Genomic DNA, 14,574 nt, shown 5'->3' with positions numbered 1-14,574 from the left:
AAAGAAGGGCAATGCCCCGCTTCCGATTCACGGAATAAGTAAGTTAACGTTAAAACTAGTAGTATTTCACCTTCGCCTTTGGACTCCCACTTATCCGATACTGCTCAAGTCATTTCATAAAGTCGGACTACAGTCAAGCGTGATAAGGTTTTCTATTCCCACTGATTGTGTTAAGCCCGTTATTTTGGCTGTGGTGTTCCTTCATTGCCACAAATAAAAATAATAGAAAGAAAAAAGAAAAAAAAAACAAGATTTGAATTTAAAAATACTCAAAAAAAAAAAGGTTATAAGCCAATAAAAACTTATATTTTATTTTTGTACAAGTGTTTGCAAACACACAAATTACAACACTATTGCATTCACCTGATTACATTTCTTTCCATCAGTCTTAGACAAACTTTCTTGATACTCTTTTTGGTGGAGGACTAAACGGGTCATGACCCGGGTTCGCTCCGGGTGGGCCGTAATCCATTATCGTATCCACATTCAAACCCATTTTCTCATCCGTTTTGATATCGCGCCCGCCAATGTTTGTCGCGTCACCCAAATCCTACAAAGATTAAAAATATCGAGTAAGTTCTCAACACAAATTTAAGACGAAAAACTCTTGTTGATTTTAAAAGAAAATTTGGTGAATTTTGCATTCGATTTTTACACACCAAGTATACATACACATACATACAAATACAAATTAAAGAAAACATTTAAAAGAAAATTGAAAGAAAAATGGGCAGAAAATAAGAACCTGAGAGTGTTTGTTAATGACACCTTCAGTTTTCAAATTATTTTTTATTTGAATTGCAGAAATTAATAAAATTTGAGTGTGTAATAAAAGTGCAACAAGAATGAAGAGATAAACTTTGTGAATTCCTCCCATTTTTTAAAAGAAATATGCCAATCTCTGGATATAAATTACTGTCTTATATATAGAGCTAAAATGTAGTAAATTTGAGAATAATCAATATTCTAATAATAAATAAAATTATATAAATTGGATTGCATGCATGTAGTAATAGTCAATATTCATTTAATTCATAACGCCAAATCTTATTGAGTAAATTGTCAATATATAAACGTCACAATTTCAATTTTGTCAAAAGTTTTCCTTTTTTTTTTTGGTTAGAGAGTTATTTAATTCTCCTTATCTATTCAAATAATGATTTAATATTATTCTAGTTCGACTCAGATTTATATTCTAGAAAATTCAAAATAAATCTTTGTATCCGACATTATAATCTGGGTAAATTTAATACTCTCCTCTATAAAGTTAGTTCAAATCAATTTGTCGAAACAATGTTCGTCTATAAAAGTTTCGGTACGGTTCGGTACGGTTTGTCGACTAACCACCCCTGGGCCCTGGCTAGTTATAATTTCTAGGGCAAATTTCGTCACCCTTGAGTTATGGTTAAATTAAAAAAATTCCCCTCATGTTTGGGTAATTACAGTCGCCCTCCTCAACTATGTATTGTCTTACGAAAATACCCTTCAAGAGGTAAATTTAGGGATGTTAAATCGGTAAAACCGAACCGAAATTTCGGTACGCCAACATTTCATACCGTTTTCCGAACTGAATATACGATTTGGTTCAGTAAATAACCGAATAACATAAATTTTATGTAAAAACATTTAAAAGGAGGGAGTGGCTGTAATTACCCAAACAAAAGAGGTTTTATCGTAATTTGTCGATACCTCAGGGGTGGCCGTAATTTCCTCTAATTTATAATTAAAACATGCAAAACAAAACGTGTGTATGTCTATCTCGCAGATAAATTAAATATGTACATGATACGGATGAGGGGATTAGATGCTACATCGGCTGATATACATGAATCGATTTTAACCTGAGATTAAATAATTGTCTACTAAGCACACATACACTTGGCGTGTGTGTAATTATGTGAAGATCTATGGTTAAAAATCACTCAATCGGTCGACATTTAAAGTAGGAACTATACCAATAAATCAAGATTTATCATTTCAGTAAAAATAATTATGACACGTGTAGAGGATAATTTTAAGGGTAAATTACAACTATCCCCGAAGTAAAGTTTATTTAAAAAAAAAAACTCCTCATTTTTCCATAATTACATGCACCCCTTCAAAATTTGTAGATTTCCTAATTTAACACCCTTTTATAGAGGGTGAATGTAAGAAATTTACAAACTATAGGAATCTGGTTGTAATTTCTCAAAAATGATGAGTTTTTTTAAATTGACTTTTATATCAGGGAGATGGTTGTAATTTTACAGTAATTTTAATTAGAAGAAAGAATGGGGGAATTAATGGACATATATTCTTTCCATTAACTATAATGGGCCTGGACCAATTTTATAATTAGATTTTCATGGGCCATAGCATGTGAATTTTGGCCTCGTTTGGTTTCATATATGACATTGTGTTTTCTTTATGCATGGTTTGCTTAATAGCTATATATATATAGTTATAATTTTATATTAATTAAGGTTTGCAATATTAGTAATTAACTTTATTTATTAATCTACTTATTAGGGCAACCTTAAGAAGAGTCTGGAACCACAGATGTAATTTGTTGTACCAAACCTAAACAATATTTACATATCATTAATTATATCAAAATTGTCCATAGAAATATTTATTGGTTAATCAAATCCCTTGTAGGAGAGGGACCATTTGTATTTGTTCCTTCAAGTTTAGGCAAACTATAACTAACACATATTTTTGTTTACATTTTACACATGTTTAAATTGCATAAATTATTATTAATTCTTGGATATTTGCCAGTGTACTGCATTGGGTAGATCTTTCGGTCGTTTTCGTCAATTTACCGCTAGTTTGTTAGTTAAGGTAGTCGTGCGCACATGCTTGATTCCGTTAGTACTAACAGAAAATTGATGGGAAATGACCAAAAAAATGTCGAATTTCTGAAACGTGAGTGACTGAATGTGTTTTTTTTATGAACGTGAGAGACCAAATATGAAATCAGTGCAAACTTGATGGTTGAAACTGCATTTTCACATCTTAAGGCTTTTATTATGTTTAAGTTAATGACGTGGTTAATTTGATATGCTTTTCTGACATGTTCATAAGTAAGTTTGGTAGTAAAATGAACCACAAGTTTATGAATTATAAATTAAAATGATGGTTGGTTAAATAAATATGTATATTAAATATTAATTATACTAGATAGGCTATGCCTTCAAACTTTGTGACAAACGATTTCAAAGCAATACATAAGGTTGGACGTCCAATATTCTTGAAGGTGATTGCCTTCAAGTAATTAATGCTATCCAAGACGATGATCAGTCGATGTGTTCGTTTGGTGCATTTATTGATGATATTATAGTCATTTCATCTTCTTTTAGTTGTTTATTTTCTTTCGTCTAACGCCTATGTAATAAGCTTGCGAGTAAATTACAACCACATCTGAGGTATGGTAAATTTACTAAAAATCCCCTCTTGTTTGGATAATTACATCCACCCTCTCAACTATGAATCTTCTTAAACCTTCACCCTTATGCTGTCAAATTCAATATAATCACCTAGATGTCGTGGAATGTGCTTTAATTAGTTTGTACTCGTCTTGTGTAAAAATGCAATTTCTGATGCACCACAATCTGATATATACAAGCCAAAAAACACATATTATGATCATCTTGCTTCAACACGTGGAGTTCGAATGGGATAAAACAGGTATAAATGTGATAATATTCCATATAATCTCGAAGATTCCATTAAATTTGAAACTGCAAGGGTGGACGTGTAAGAAGATTCATAGTTAAGGGGGTGATTGTAATTACCCAAACAGGAGGGGGGTTTCGTAAATTTACTATATCTCAGGGGTGGTTGTAATTTACCCTAAGCTTGCTCATATGCTTGCGAGCGTTTTTTCCTCCCAGTATGACAATTATCGTCTAGTAAAATCTTTTTTCCTCCAAAAAAACAATTTCAAATGAAATAAATTTTCTTCATCTACGAGCCTCCAAATATATTTTTTTATACTAGCGTTTATTACTTTTATATATCTAAGAATTATTTTTTGAAATTTTAATATTATTACTCATAGTAATTGGTTATTAATACAAAAAAGAAACCTTAATATTTAAATTTTTAATTAATTGACGAAAAATATTCCCATCAAAATATTCACCAAAAAACTACACTTAAATTAAAATTTAAACGGCGTAGTCACACACACCATATACACAGTTCCCATCTCCCACGCAAATATTATTGCAAAAACCACAGTGTCTCTTATCCGAGCGTGCATTCACGCACTCCCCTCTGCAACAAATTTCTCCAAAAGCGCATTTCTTCCCACACGCGCCACAGTTGTTAAAATCGTGTCCCGCTTCTGTACATTTGTTGTTGCAGCAAATAGCGTTTCTTCCTTCAAATAAATAGCCGCCACATACCTGGGCGTCATTACCCTTGCCGCACGAACCGGATATTCTCGGGTTGCTGCTGCTTTTATTTTGCTGGAGAAACCGGCTGACCCGTTTGGCCACCACCGGTTTTATTTCTAGAAAACCCGGTTTTGAGTTTGTGGGAGTGGGTGTTAGAATTAAGACCATGATTATTAAGAAGATTATTTTTATAACCTTCATGATTTTATTTTTTAAGTGGAGAGAGAGGAGAACTAATTGTGATTTTTTTTTTTCTTTTTTTGTCTAATTGAATACTTGTACAAATAAGAGTACTTATATAGTGAGAGAGAGTTGAATTAAGAAAAATGAAGTGCAATATTTCTTTATTTAATTAGGGTTTGAAATAGTGGTCAACATTTAAATTCAATTAATAGAGATTAGAAATTATTGGCTCAAGAAAGAGACTTTTATAACCATTATAAACTACTTTAGCTGTTTTGTGGATGCTACATTCGGTGAAATACATCAGCTGATCTTGAACTAATGGGTACACTGTACAGTGTACACATAATAACACAGGTATCTATGTATATGTGTGCTTAGTGGGTGGTCATTGAGACGCTACACCCGGTGAATTACATCGGGTGATTTTTAACTATTGATGTGTTGAAATAACTTTTCACTAAACACACATACACATAGATGTGTGTGTAATTATGAGCAGGTCAATAGTTAATAATCTCCCGATATATTTCACCGACTGTAGCATCAAATAAACCGTTTAGGAAGATACATAAACCAGATTTTGAAGGGATTCACGAACTTTTATTGGAGGGAAATAATGATTTTGGGAATAATTAACTAAGGGCAGTGTCCCCGAATTTTTGTAATGGTATTTTAGATAGAAATAATACATAAGTATGAACTTTTAATTAATGTAATATTGACATGATCTCATTGTTGAGAATCCTTAAAAAGTAGTAAAAACATATATTTTTAATGAGGTAAATAGACTAAATAAAAATAAAAATAATTATTTTAATGCATGTGCTTAATTAGTTTGTACTTCCCATTAATTTAAAAATTATTCAACTATCAAATGCATTCAAGTTAATTTATTTGCATTGATTGTGTAATTACTAATTAAATATGAATTTCTCCTCTCTCACCAAAAAGGCTACAATATATTGAGTAACCAAGCAAACTAAATTAGGTAAATTAATTAAGCTACTTCTCATAATATCTTCACAAAATCAATAGACTCATATAAAGACAAAACTTTTCTTAATTACAATCAAGCAAACCATAAGCTGATTATTGAGATCCTACACCAGATTATATACGTACGCTTGGTAAATTTTAATACCATCGATGTAATTAAATAGCTACCCACTACAGAAACATACGTGATTATCCGCAAATCAATGATTAATAATCAATCGTGTATTTCAACGAGTGTAGCATCAAATAAACCCCATAAACAAATTAAACTACCAATTTTCATTATACATTTTCGGTAACAACAATTGAACATCTGAGTGTTATATATATCAAAGAGAACAAAAATTTATAATAACAATTAAACACCTCAAGTTTTACTTATTTACAAATCCGTCTACTTAAACTCTGGTTATTATTAATAGAGACCAACTTTCTCAGAAGAATCCTCAATCTTCTGGAACCAGCTCCGGGGCTTAAAACACCGTAATTTTCGCTCCGAAAACCCGAGCATTTATCATCTTTCAAACACCACCCTCCGAAAGAAAACTGCCTGCCCCCTCTCTTGAGAAGTTCGCGATCGATTTTATTCAAAACGGGGTCGTTTTTCTTGAATTTTCGTGCAAAGGGCCTATTGCTTAGAATCATTTTTCGGTAGTCCTTAAGACCGAGTGACTTAGGGTGCTGTTTGGGGGGGTTATCCCATGTGATGTAGTGAAGATCATGGTTGATTGTCGTGTTCTTGAATTCGTCGGAGTTGCATAGCAATGTTTGGAAATAGCCCTCCGGCGACGAGACGAAGTTCGTGTAGTAGAGAAGTAGGGTTCTTGGGAGATTGTCCCACCCTAATATGCAGTACTCGGAGAAGGATCTTGATAGTATTGTCCATGCAGAACCTGCGTATTTACGTGTACGGGTAAATTTGTAATTAATAAAATAAAATTAAAAAAAAAAAAAAAAAGACGAGGGTGTTTTGTTGATATAATAAACAATACGGGGAGTTTTTTAATAATTAGATTAAATAAAGGGAGTGATGAATGCAATAAACTAAAACATGAATTCAAACAATACAAGTCAATGCATGGTTTGTGAGATGTTACATTTACAAGTTACATGTATGCATTTTTTAATATTTATGAAATTCTGATTTCAAATCCAATTCAAATCTCTTAAAAAAATTCTGAAGTCACATTTACAATATTAATATTATTTTGAATTTTATATATATATATAATAGCTGAAAAAAAAAAAGAATTTTCAATTTATGCTGATTCTGATCTAAAATTTCATGTTTTGGAAAAAAAGTTTTTTTCATTATATTCCAAGTTCCAAAATTCTATTTACGATTTTTTTTCATTTTTTGGAAAGAAATTGGAAAAAGTCTTTTTTCTCTTTCGAAGAAAATGTAATTTCTCCGAAAATGATAATTCAGATTCAATCCGTTCGATCTCTACCCCGACTTATCTCTTCTTATTTCCTTTTCCTTCATTAACCAAATAACCAATCTCTCTCTCTCTCTCTCTCTCTCTCTCTCTCTATATATATATATATATATATATATATATATATATATATATATATATATATATATATATATATATATATATATGTTTGTATGTATTTCTGTCGGTGGTGTGTAAAAAGGTCAGTGGCCCAATGAGGAGCACATGTAGAGCCACATGATCATGCAGAATGAAGCCATAAAATTATTAATGCGTCCAATTTTAAAATTAAAGAAAACAAAAATGAATTTCCCTAACACGAGTTTCAAAAAAAATCGCGAATAATGATTTTTTATTGCTGAATTTTTTTAAAAGGCATCGTTAAATAGAAGTACCCAATTTTGATGTAATTCTACATTTTTCTTTTTGTAATAATTCAATAATAATAACAACAAATTAAAAATCACCACCAACCTTAAAATATTTGCTACCCACACCTAACAGCCAATCACAGTCAAGTATCAGATCCCTCAATTTTCCCACTTCTTTTATTCCAACCAAATCAATAAAATAATATATACTTATAAATAAAGAAAAACCCACTAATTTTTGTCCCTTCCATTTATTTATTTTGCTTTTTGATAAAGTTCCAAAACTAACACTCCCTTATGTTCCCTTGTATTGGACTTCAATTTACTCAAAAAAACAAAATAATCCCTTAAGGTCTCGTTTGATTATCAGAATTAGATTAACAAATACAAAACCATAAGTCAAGAAGAGATCTTTTTTTTTCATTAAAGTGGGCCGACTCGAAAAATTATTGCACTTACCAAACATCAAATAAAATTTAATTATTTAATCAATCGGACTTATTTTAGCGAACGACGCGTAAATGAAAATATTTTACACGTGTACATATATGTGTGTATAGTTATGTTTATGCATCAATTGGTGCACTTTTGTCAAAGTGCACTACTTTCAGAATTGCACATGTGGTGTTGGATGAATTGCCAATTTGGTGTTGGTGAGCCACAAATAATTACTTTACTTCACTAATTAAAATATGAAAAATTAATAAATATATAAAATTAATTAATTAATAAATAAATAAAATGAAGGAATTATAGTGAAACCTGTATAAAGCTTGAAAGCAGTGGGGAGGCTTCTTTGCTTAATCACCCACCATATTTCAGATTTATTAGCACTGTACAATCCAGGGTCTATTATTATTGGCTTTCCTCTTTTGCCCCTGCACACAAATTAAATCTCTAATCAATTAATAATTGCTAATTCAATATTAATTAATATTTTTATAAAATATATACACACAAACAATTGTAAGTAATATTAAAAGTCTTACATTTTCCAACCCAATTGGCTGCTGTGCTGTACAAAATTCAGATCTTTTGGCAAACTAGAGAAGGCATCTATCAGATCTGCAAATTAAATAATTAATAAACAAGATTAGCAACCCAATTAATTATGTAACAAAACCCTACCAAAAATTGACTTAATTAAAAATAATTAAATAATTAAACCACTGCAAAAAAAAAATATGATTAAATCGATTTAATTATAACCAATGATCAAATTAATGACGGATTTATGACCGTTGCAACACGAAAAATCTAGCACGAAAACGATTTTTTTTTTCAATTCAGTGACGCAACATTTTTTTTATTAGTGGGACATCGAATAATAATTAGTGACAAACAAGAAATTAAATATATCAATCCTCAATTAATTATAACGAGTGATCGAATTAATGAACAAATCGTAAAACGAAGAATCTACCACAACGTCGATATTTGGAAACGATTTTCTACAATTTAGTGACGGAACATTTTGCGACGACAAATAATACGATTTTCTTGATTTGGGTTTAATTAGCAACTAACTAATTGAATTAATTAATTAATCAAGAAAAAGAAGCCAAACACTACTACTCACCATACCATCTTGAGTGATTAAAGGATAATCAGATGCACTTAGATTAATGAACCAATCCCATTGAGCAACTCTCAACAGCATCGCCATAGCATGTAGTGTATTAGCAAGCATAGTGGGGCCCCTATAAGTGACCAAATTACCCTTGCCCACAATCCACACATTTGCCACCTCAGCAAAGACATCGTTGTTCGACACGAATCTTGCAATCTCCCTATGATCTTCTTCGGGTGCGCCGGCGTCCACATGGATCAGGTAGTAGTTCGCGGGGTGGTATAGCGCGAGCATTAGTCGCTTGAGCTTCATCGTGTCGCCGTTCGATGCGGAGATTAGGTACGCGAATGTGGCGTTGTGTGTCGGGTGGGCTTTTTTCGGGATGATTAAGGTTTTTTTCGGTCGGAAAATTGCGGTTGGGTTTGTTGGAGTGTTGTTGTAGAGGAGGGAGAATAGGAGTGAAGTTAGAATGAATGAGAACATTATCAAGATTTTGATGCCCATTTTGGATCAATTGTGTTTGTGTGTGTTTTCTTGGTGTGAATTTCAAAGAGGATGAGTTTTGATGGATTTCATTTGAAGGAAATGAATGAATGAAAAGGGATTGAAAGTTGGTTGGTAGTTTTTTAGGAACAGAGAGAGTGTGTGTGTGTGAGAGACAGAGTGCGTATGAGAGAGAGTTTGTGTGTGTGTGTGTGTGTGAGAGAGAGAGAGAGAGAGAGAGTGTATGTGTGTGTGTATGGGTGTGTATGAGAAAGAGAGAGTATGTGTGTGTGTGTGTGTGTGTGTGTGTGTGAGAGAGAGAGAGAGAGAGAGAGAGAGAGAGAGAGAGAGAGAGAGAGTAGTATAGTTGCTTAAGAAGTTACCTCTAGGAAGAGTGTAGATGAGATCTTTATTAGGGGGTTCCTTTCTTGGAAGGGAAGTGGCATCAAACCTCCAACTGTCACTTTGTTCTTGGTCCATGCTTTTTTTTTTCTTTTTATAATAATAGAGGAATTTTAATTCAGCCGATGTGCACTAGGTAAATTTTCATTTCCATATCATATATAGTAGTTTACAAGACATACGAAAGATGTAAATAACACTGGATCAGTTCATATATGCAAGTTTGACTTATCGGTAAAGCCGCTAGAGAAACTGGACTCGAATCATTTGACTTATAGCTCTTTTATTCTATCAACTAGGCTACGAGATGCCTTCCTCCTTTTTCCTTCTTTAATTGAATGGATGGTGTAAAGTCAAATCAATGTAGTACCCTTCAAATTGGAGGGATTGGATTAAAGATTGAAGATTGTCGTTTTGGTTCAAATCAAAGGACAACACAAATTAGGTTTCATGAATTTTTTTTAATCGTTTAGAAGTCAATTTTATTGCTTACAATTTATAATTATTGAATTGAATATCAAGTAAGAAGTTGATAATTTTAGATTTTCGATGTTTTTTCTTCGTGAATAACCCTATCGGAATAAGATTCTTTTATTTGATAAATTGACGAGAATGATCAAAAGTGTTAAATTGTTATAACACGGGTACCAAATCTTTTTTCTTTATTAGAAGGGGGACCAAATGTGAAATTAATGTAAATTTGAAGGACGAAAAGTGTCTTTTTTCCTAGTGAACTAATCTTTTGCACACATTACATATATGTGTGTATCATCGTGTATAAATTTATGGTATAAAACAACACATACTAATATGTATTGTACATAGGGCTGGAAATTGGAACTAAAATTCTAACTTGCGTTGATTCCGATCAGAATATTTTCAATTTTGATATAATATTTGTCATTCCGAATTCCAAAAATTTTGATCTTCAATCATTTTTTTTTATTAACATACTTGTAATACATTTTAGATTTCAATTTTCAATAGAATTTAAATTTTCGATTATTTTTTTGAAAATTCTACTTTTCCTTTTTGTGAAAATACACATATGATAACAATTTATTATGTGTAGTGCTTAATAGGTGAGACAAAAAATTCAATTCCCGCCTATTCCTAAAGGGGAGTCGTCCTTCGGCTACGTGGAGAAGTTTAGTTAACGCTCGTCCCTTTCTCCGAAAGGGGATCCGACACCAAATTGGAGATGGGGAAAGCTCTTCCATTTGGTGCGACCCATGGTTAGTTGGTGAAGGGCAGCCGTACGTTCTCATCCCGAGACCTATAGAATCGGCCTTTTCCAATTCAGTAAGTGATCTTATTTTGTCGAATACTGGTATGTAGAATTGGAATCTGTTGCAAGAGTTCTTTTGGCCTATTGATCGCAAACGCATTCTTGGAGTCCCAATCGGGGGACGACCAGTGAAGGACAATATTGTATGGGCACTCTCCATATCCGGAAACTTTACAGTTAAATCGTGCTATCATCAGAACCTTGCATTGATGCACGCCAATGTTACCAGTGGAGCGGACGGGGCTGGTGGAAGTGGCTCGACATATCGGCAATGGAGGGTTATTTGGAACATGAAGGTTCCCCCAAAAATCAGAATTTTTGTTTGGCGGGCCTGCTCGGATATTATCCCGACCAAAACAGCTCTCTACAAGCGACGGGTGGTAACTAATCCGATTTGTGATCGGTGTGGAACGGCGGGAGAAACCCTTATGCATGTTATTGGTGTTTGCGGAGGAGTGGCCCATATTTGGAAGAATGAACCATTTTCCTTGCAAACCATAGTTGAAGATTGCACGTCCTTCGGGGCATGGTGGGAAGTAGTGAGTACAACCTTGAGCAAGGAGCAGTTGTATCTTGCGACAATGGTGGCATGGAAATTGTGAGATTCACGAAACAGAAGTGTTCATGGGGAGCATCCACTTAAGATGATGGATATAACAGGGTGGTGTGGTGCCTTTCTTCTATCCTATACAGAGTCACAATCTTGTCCTCTCCCCAAGACGCCACTGAAACTCCAGGAGTGTTGGAAGCCGCCATCGGAGGGTGTAGAAACTCAATATTCGAGGAATTCATATTTCTTCTCTTCATGAGGTAAATATATATACATGTATTTGCTATAAGAATCGTATATCTTATTCTAGGTAGTTTACATATTTATAGTAACTAAATATTCTCAATAACTGTAAATTCCTATCATTGTGATCTGCTACAATCTTCAAGATAGATGAAATCTTTCTTACCAACACTCCTCCTCAAGTTGGTGCATAGATATCTATCATGCCCAACTTGTCAATCATTGCATGAAAAGTTCTACCCGAAACAGTCTTTGTAAAAACATCTGCAAGCTGACTTTCGGACTTGACGAATGGAAATTGAATGATCTTCTTATCAAGTTTTTCTCTAATAAAAAATCGATCAATTTCCACATGCTTAGTGCGATCATGTTGTACTGGATTCTTTGCAATTTGAATTGCAGCTTTATTATCACAAAATAAATTCACAGGTTGTGAACAATCAACACTAAGGTCCTTTAAAACTTCTTTAATCCATAATATCTCGCATAAACCATGCGCCATACTTCGGAACTCCGCTTCTGCACTAGAACGAGCAACAACCTTCTGTTTTTTACTCCTCCAAGTAACCAGATTACCTTCTACAAATGTAAGATAACCTGAGATAGATCTTCGGTCTGATTTGTCTCCTGCCCAATCAGCGTCGGTATAGCCTTCAATGGTAGGCGCTTCATTCTTTGAGTATAATAACCCCTTTCCTGGAGCACCTTTTAAATATCTCAAGATTCTATAAACTGCATTCATATGATCTTCATTTGGAGCTTGCATAAATTGACTTACTATACTCACGGCGTAAGCAATGTCTGGCCTAGTGTGAGTTAGATAGATCAACTTTCCGACTAATCTCTGATAACGACTCACATCTACCAAATTTTGGTTAAAAGATATTTCAAGTTGATGGTTAATCTCCATCGGTGTTTCTGTTGGTTTGCAAGATAGCATTCCTGTTTCAGTCAACAAATCCAACACATATTTTCGTTGCGAAAGAGAAATTCCTTGTTTTGACCGAGACACTTCAATACCTAGAAAATATCGCAATTGTCCTAGGTCTTTCATTTCAAATTTCGTGGCCAAATAATTCTGTAGTTTTTCCATTTCTTCAAGATCGTCACCTGTTAAGACCATATCATCAACATACACGATCAATGCTATTATTTTCTTTTCTTTATGCTTAATGAATAATGTATGATCAGAGTTGCTTTGTTCGTAGCCAAAAGACTTCATTGCTTGCGTAAATCTTCCAAACCAGGCCCTAGGCGACTGTTTCAACCCATATAATGATCTCTTTAGTTTGCAGACTTTTCCTTCATGCATGGGTTCTAGCTTCACACCCGGTGGAAGATCCATGTACGCTTCCTCCTCCAAGTCACCATTCAAAAATGCATTTTTTACATCGAATTGTCGCAAAGGCCAATCACGATTTGCTGCTAATGATATAAGTATCCGAACAGTGTTAAGTTTAGCTACTGGCGCAAAGGTCTCTTGATAATCAATTCCGTATTTTTGCGTGTAACCTTTTGCCACTAGCCTTGCCTTGTACCGGTCGATAGTTCCATCCGCATTAAGCTTCACGGTGTACACCCATTTACAACCTATTGTCTTTTTTCCTTCAGGTAATGGAACCAACTCCCAAGTTGAATTCTTCTGCAAAGCTTTCATCTCTTCATTCATTGCAATTTTCCATCTTTCATCTGTTAATGCATCCTGCACACTACTAGGAATAGACATTCTGGACAATTCTTTGACAGTTAGAGCATATGAATCCAATAATCTATGACTAGAGATATAATTACTAATGGGATATTTTCCAGTAGCTTTAAGGTCAGGCTCATAATGTTTCTTTGGGATACATTTATTTAATCTAGATGTAAAACGAGAAATAGAAGGATAATGTTCACAGGATTCTACCTCATTTGGGAGAGAGTGAAATTCTGGCAGATTTTGAGTATGGTCTTGAACATTCTGGGGAAGCTCCTCGGTTAATGGTGTTAAAACGGGTTCTTCTGGAACATCATCTTCACTTGCCATTATTGCATCATTCTCATTTAATTTCAAAGGAATCGAAGTATCTACAGTTGGATGAGAACTCGGTGGTTGATCAAAACAATTTTGATAAATATTGAATCTTTCCGCCACAGCCTCGAGCTCCAAAAAATCAGTCTCACTCTCGCTCCTTGAAATTCCATTGTTTCCTTGTAAAAGCTCACACTCTTCATGCTTGTTCTCCCCCTGAAGAGATGAGCGTGGAACCTCGCTGTTGTAATATGGCTCGATTTCACGAAACGAAACATCCAACGTAACATGCAACTTTTTATTGAGAGGATCATAACATCTATAACCTTTCTGAAAATCTGAATATCCGACAAAAACACAGCGTTTCGCACAAGGGTCCAATTTACTACGCAAGGCTTTGGGAATATGAACATACACTGTACAACCAAACACTCTTGGTTCCAAATTTGGTATATGTGGAGTTGAGCAGAATGATTGTAACTTTTGTTGAGGAGTTTGGAATTCAATAACTCGAGAAGGAACCCGATTGATAAGGTAAACGGCTGATTTAACCGCCTCTCCCCAATAAAATCGTGGCATGTTCATTCCAAATAGTGATGCTCTTACGACCTCCATAATTTGCCTATTCTTTCGCTCCGCTAGACCATTCTGTT

General features: G+C 34.0%; 1 protein-coding gene and 1 long non-coding RNA gene across 2 annotated transcripts; both read right to left on the bottom strand.

Moving 5' to 3' along the window:
- Nucleotides 1–251: 251 nt before the first annotated feature.
- Nucleotides 252–896, bottom strand: LOC148767738 (uncharacterized). The gene is made up of 2 exons (XR_016033982.1): nt 746–896; nt 252–550 (listed from the first exon to the last, which is right to left on the bottom strand). It is a non-coding gene; the product is annotated as an uncharacterized LOC148767738 (long non-coding RNA).
- A 4,933-nt stretch (nt 897–5,829) lies between these two features.
- UNE7 (Core-2/I-branching beta-1,6-N-acetylglucosaminyltransferase family protein) lies at nt 5,830–9,782 on the bottom strand. The gene is made up of 4 exons (XM_012984085.2): nt 8,959–9,782; nt 8,364–8,439; nt 8,137–8,252; nt 5,830–6,457 (listed from the first exon to the last, which is right to left on the bottom strand). Exons 1-4 carry the CDS (start codon nt 9,446–9,448, stop codon nt 5,943–5,945), a joined length of 1,197 nt encoding a protein of 398 aa, XP_012839539.2. The 5' UTR covers nt 9,449–9,782; the 3' UTR covers nt 5,830–5,942.
- Between the last annotated feature and the right edge of the window lie 4,792 nt (nt 9,783–14,574).

Source organism: Erythranthe guttata, chromosome 10 (assembly GCF_056151865.1).
Source record: "Erythranthe guttata isolate IM_541 chromosome 10, IM_541, whole genome shotgun sequence".
NCBI lineage: Eukaryota > Viridiplantae > Streptophyta > Magnoliopsida > Lamiales > Phrymaceae > Erythranthe > Erythranthe guttata.
This window is presented reverse-complemented; position numbering and strand designations above follow the sequence as displayed.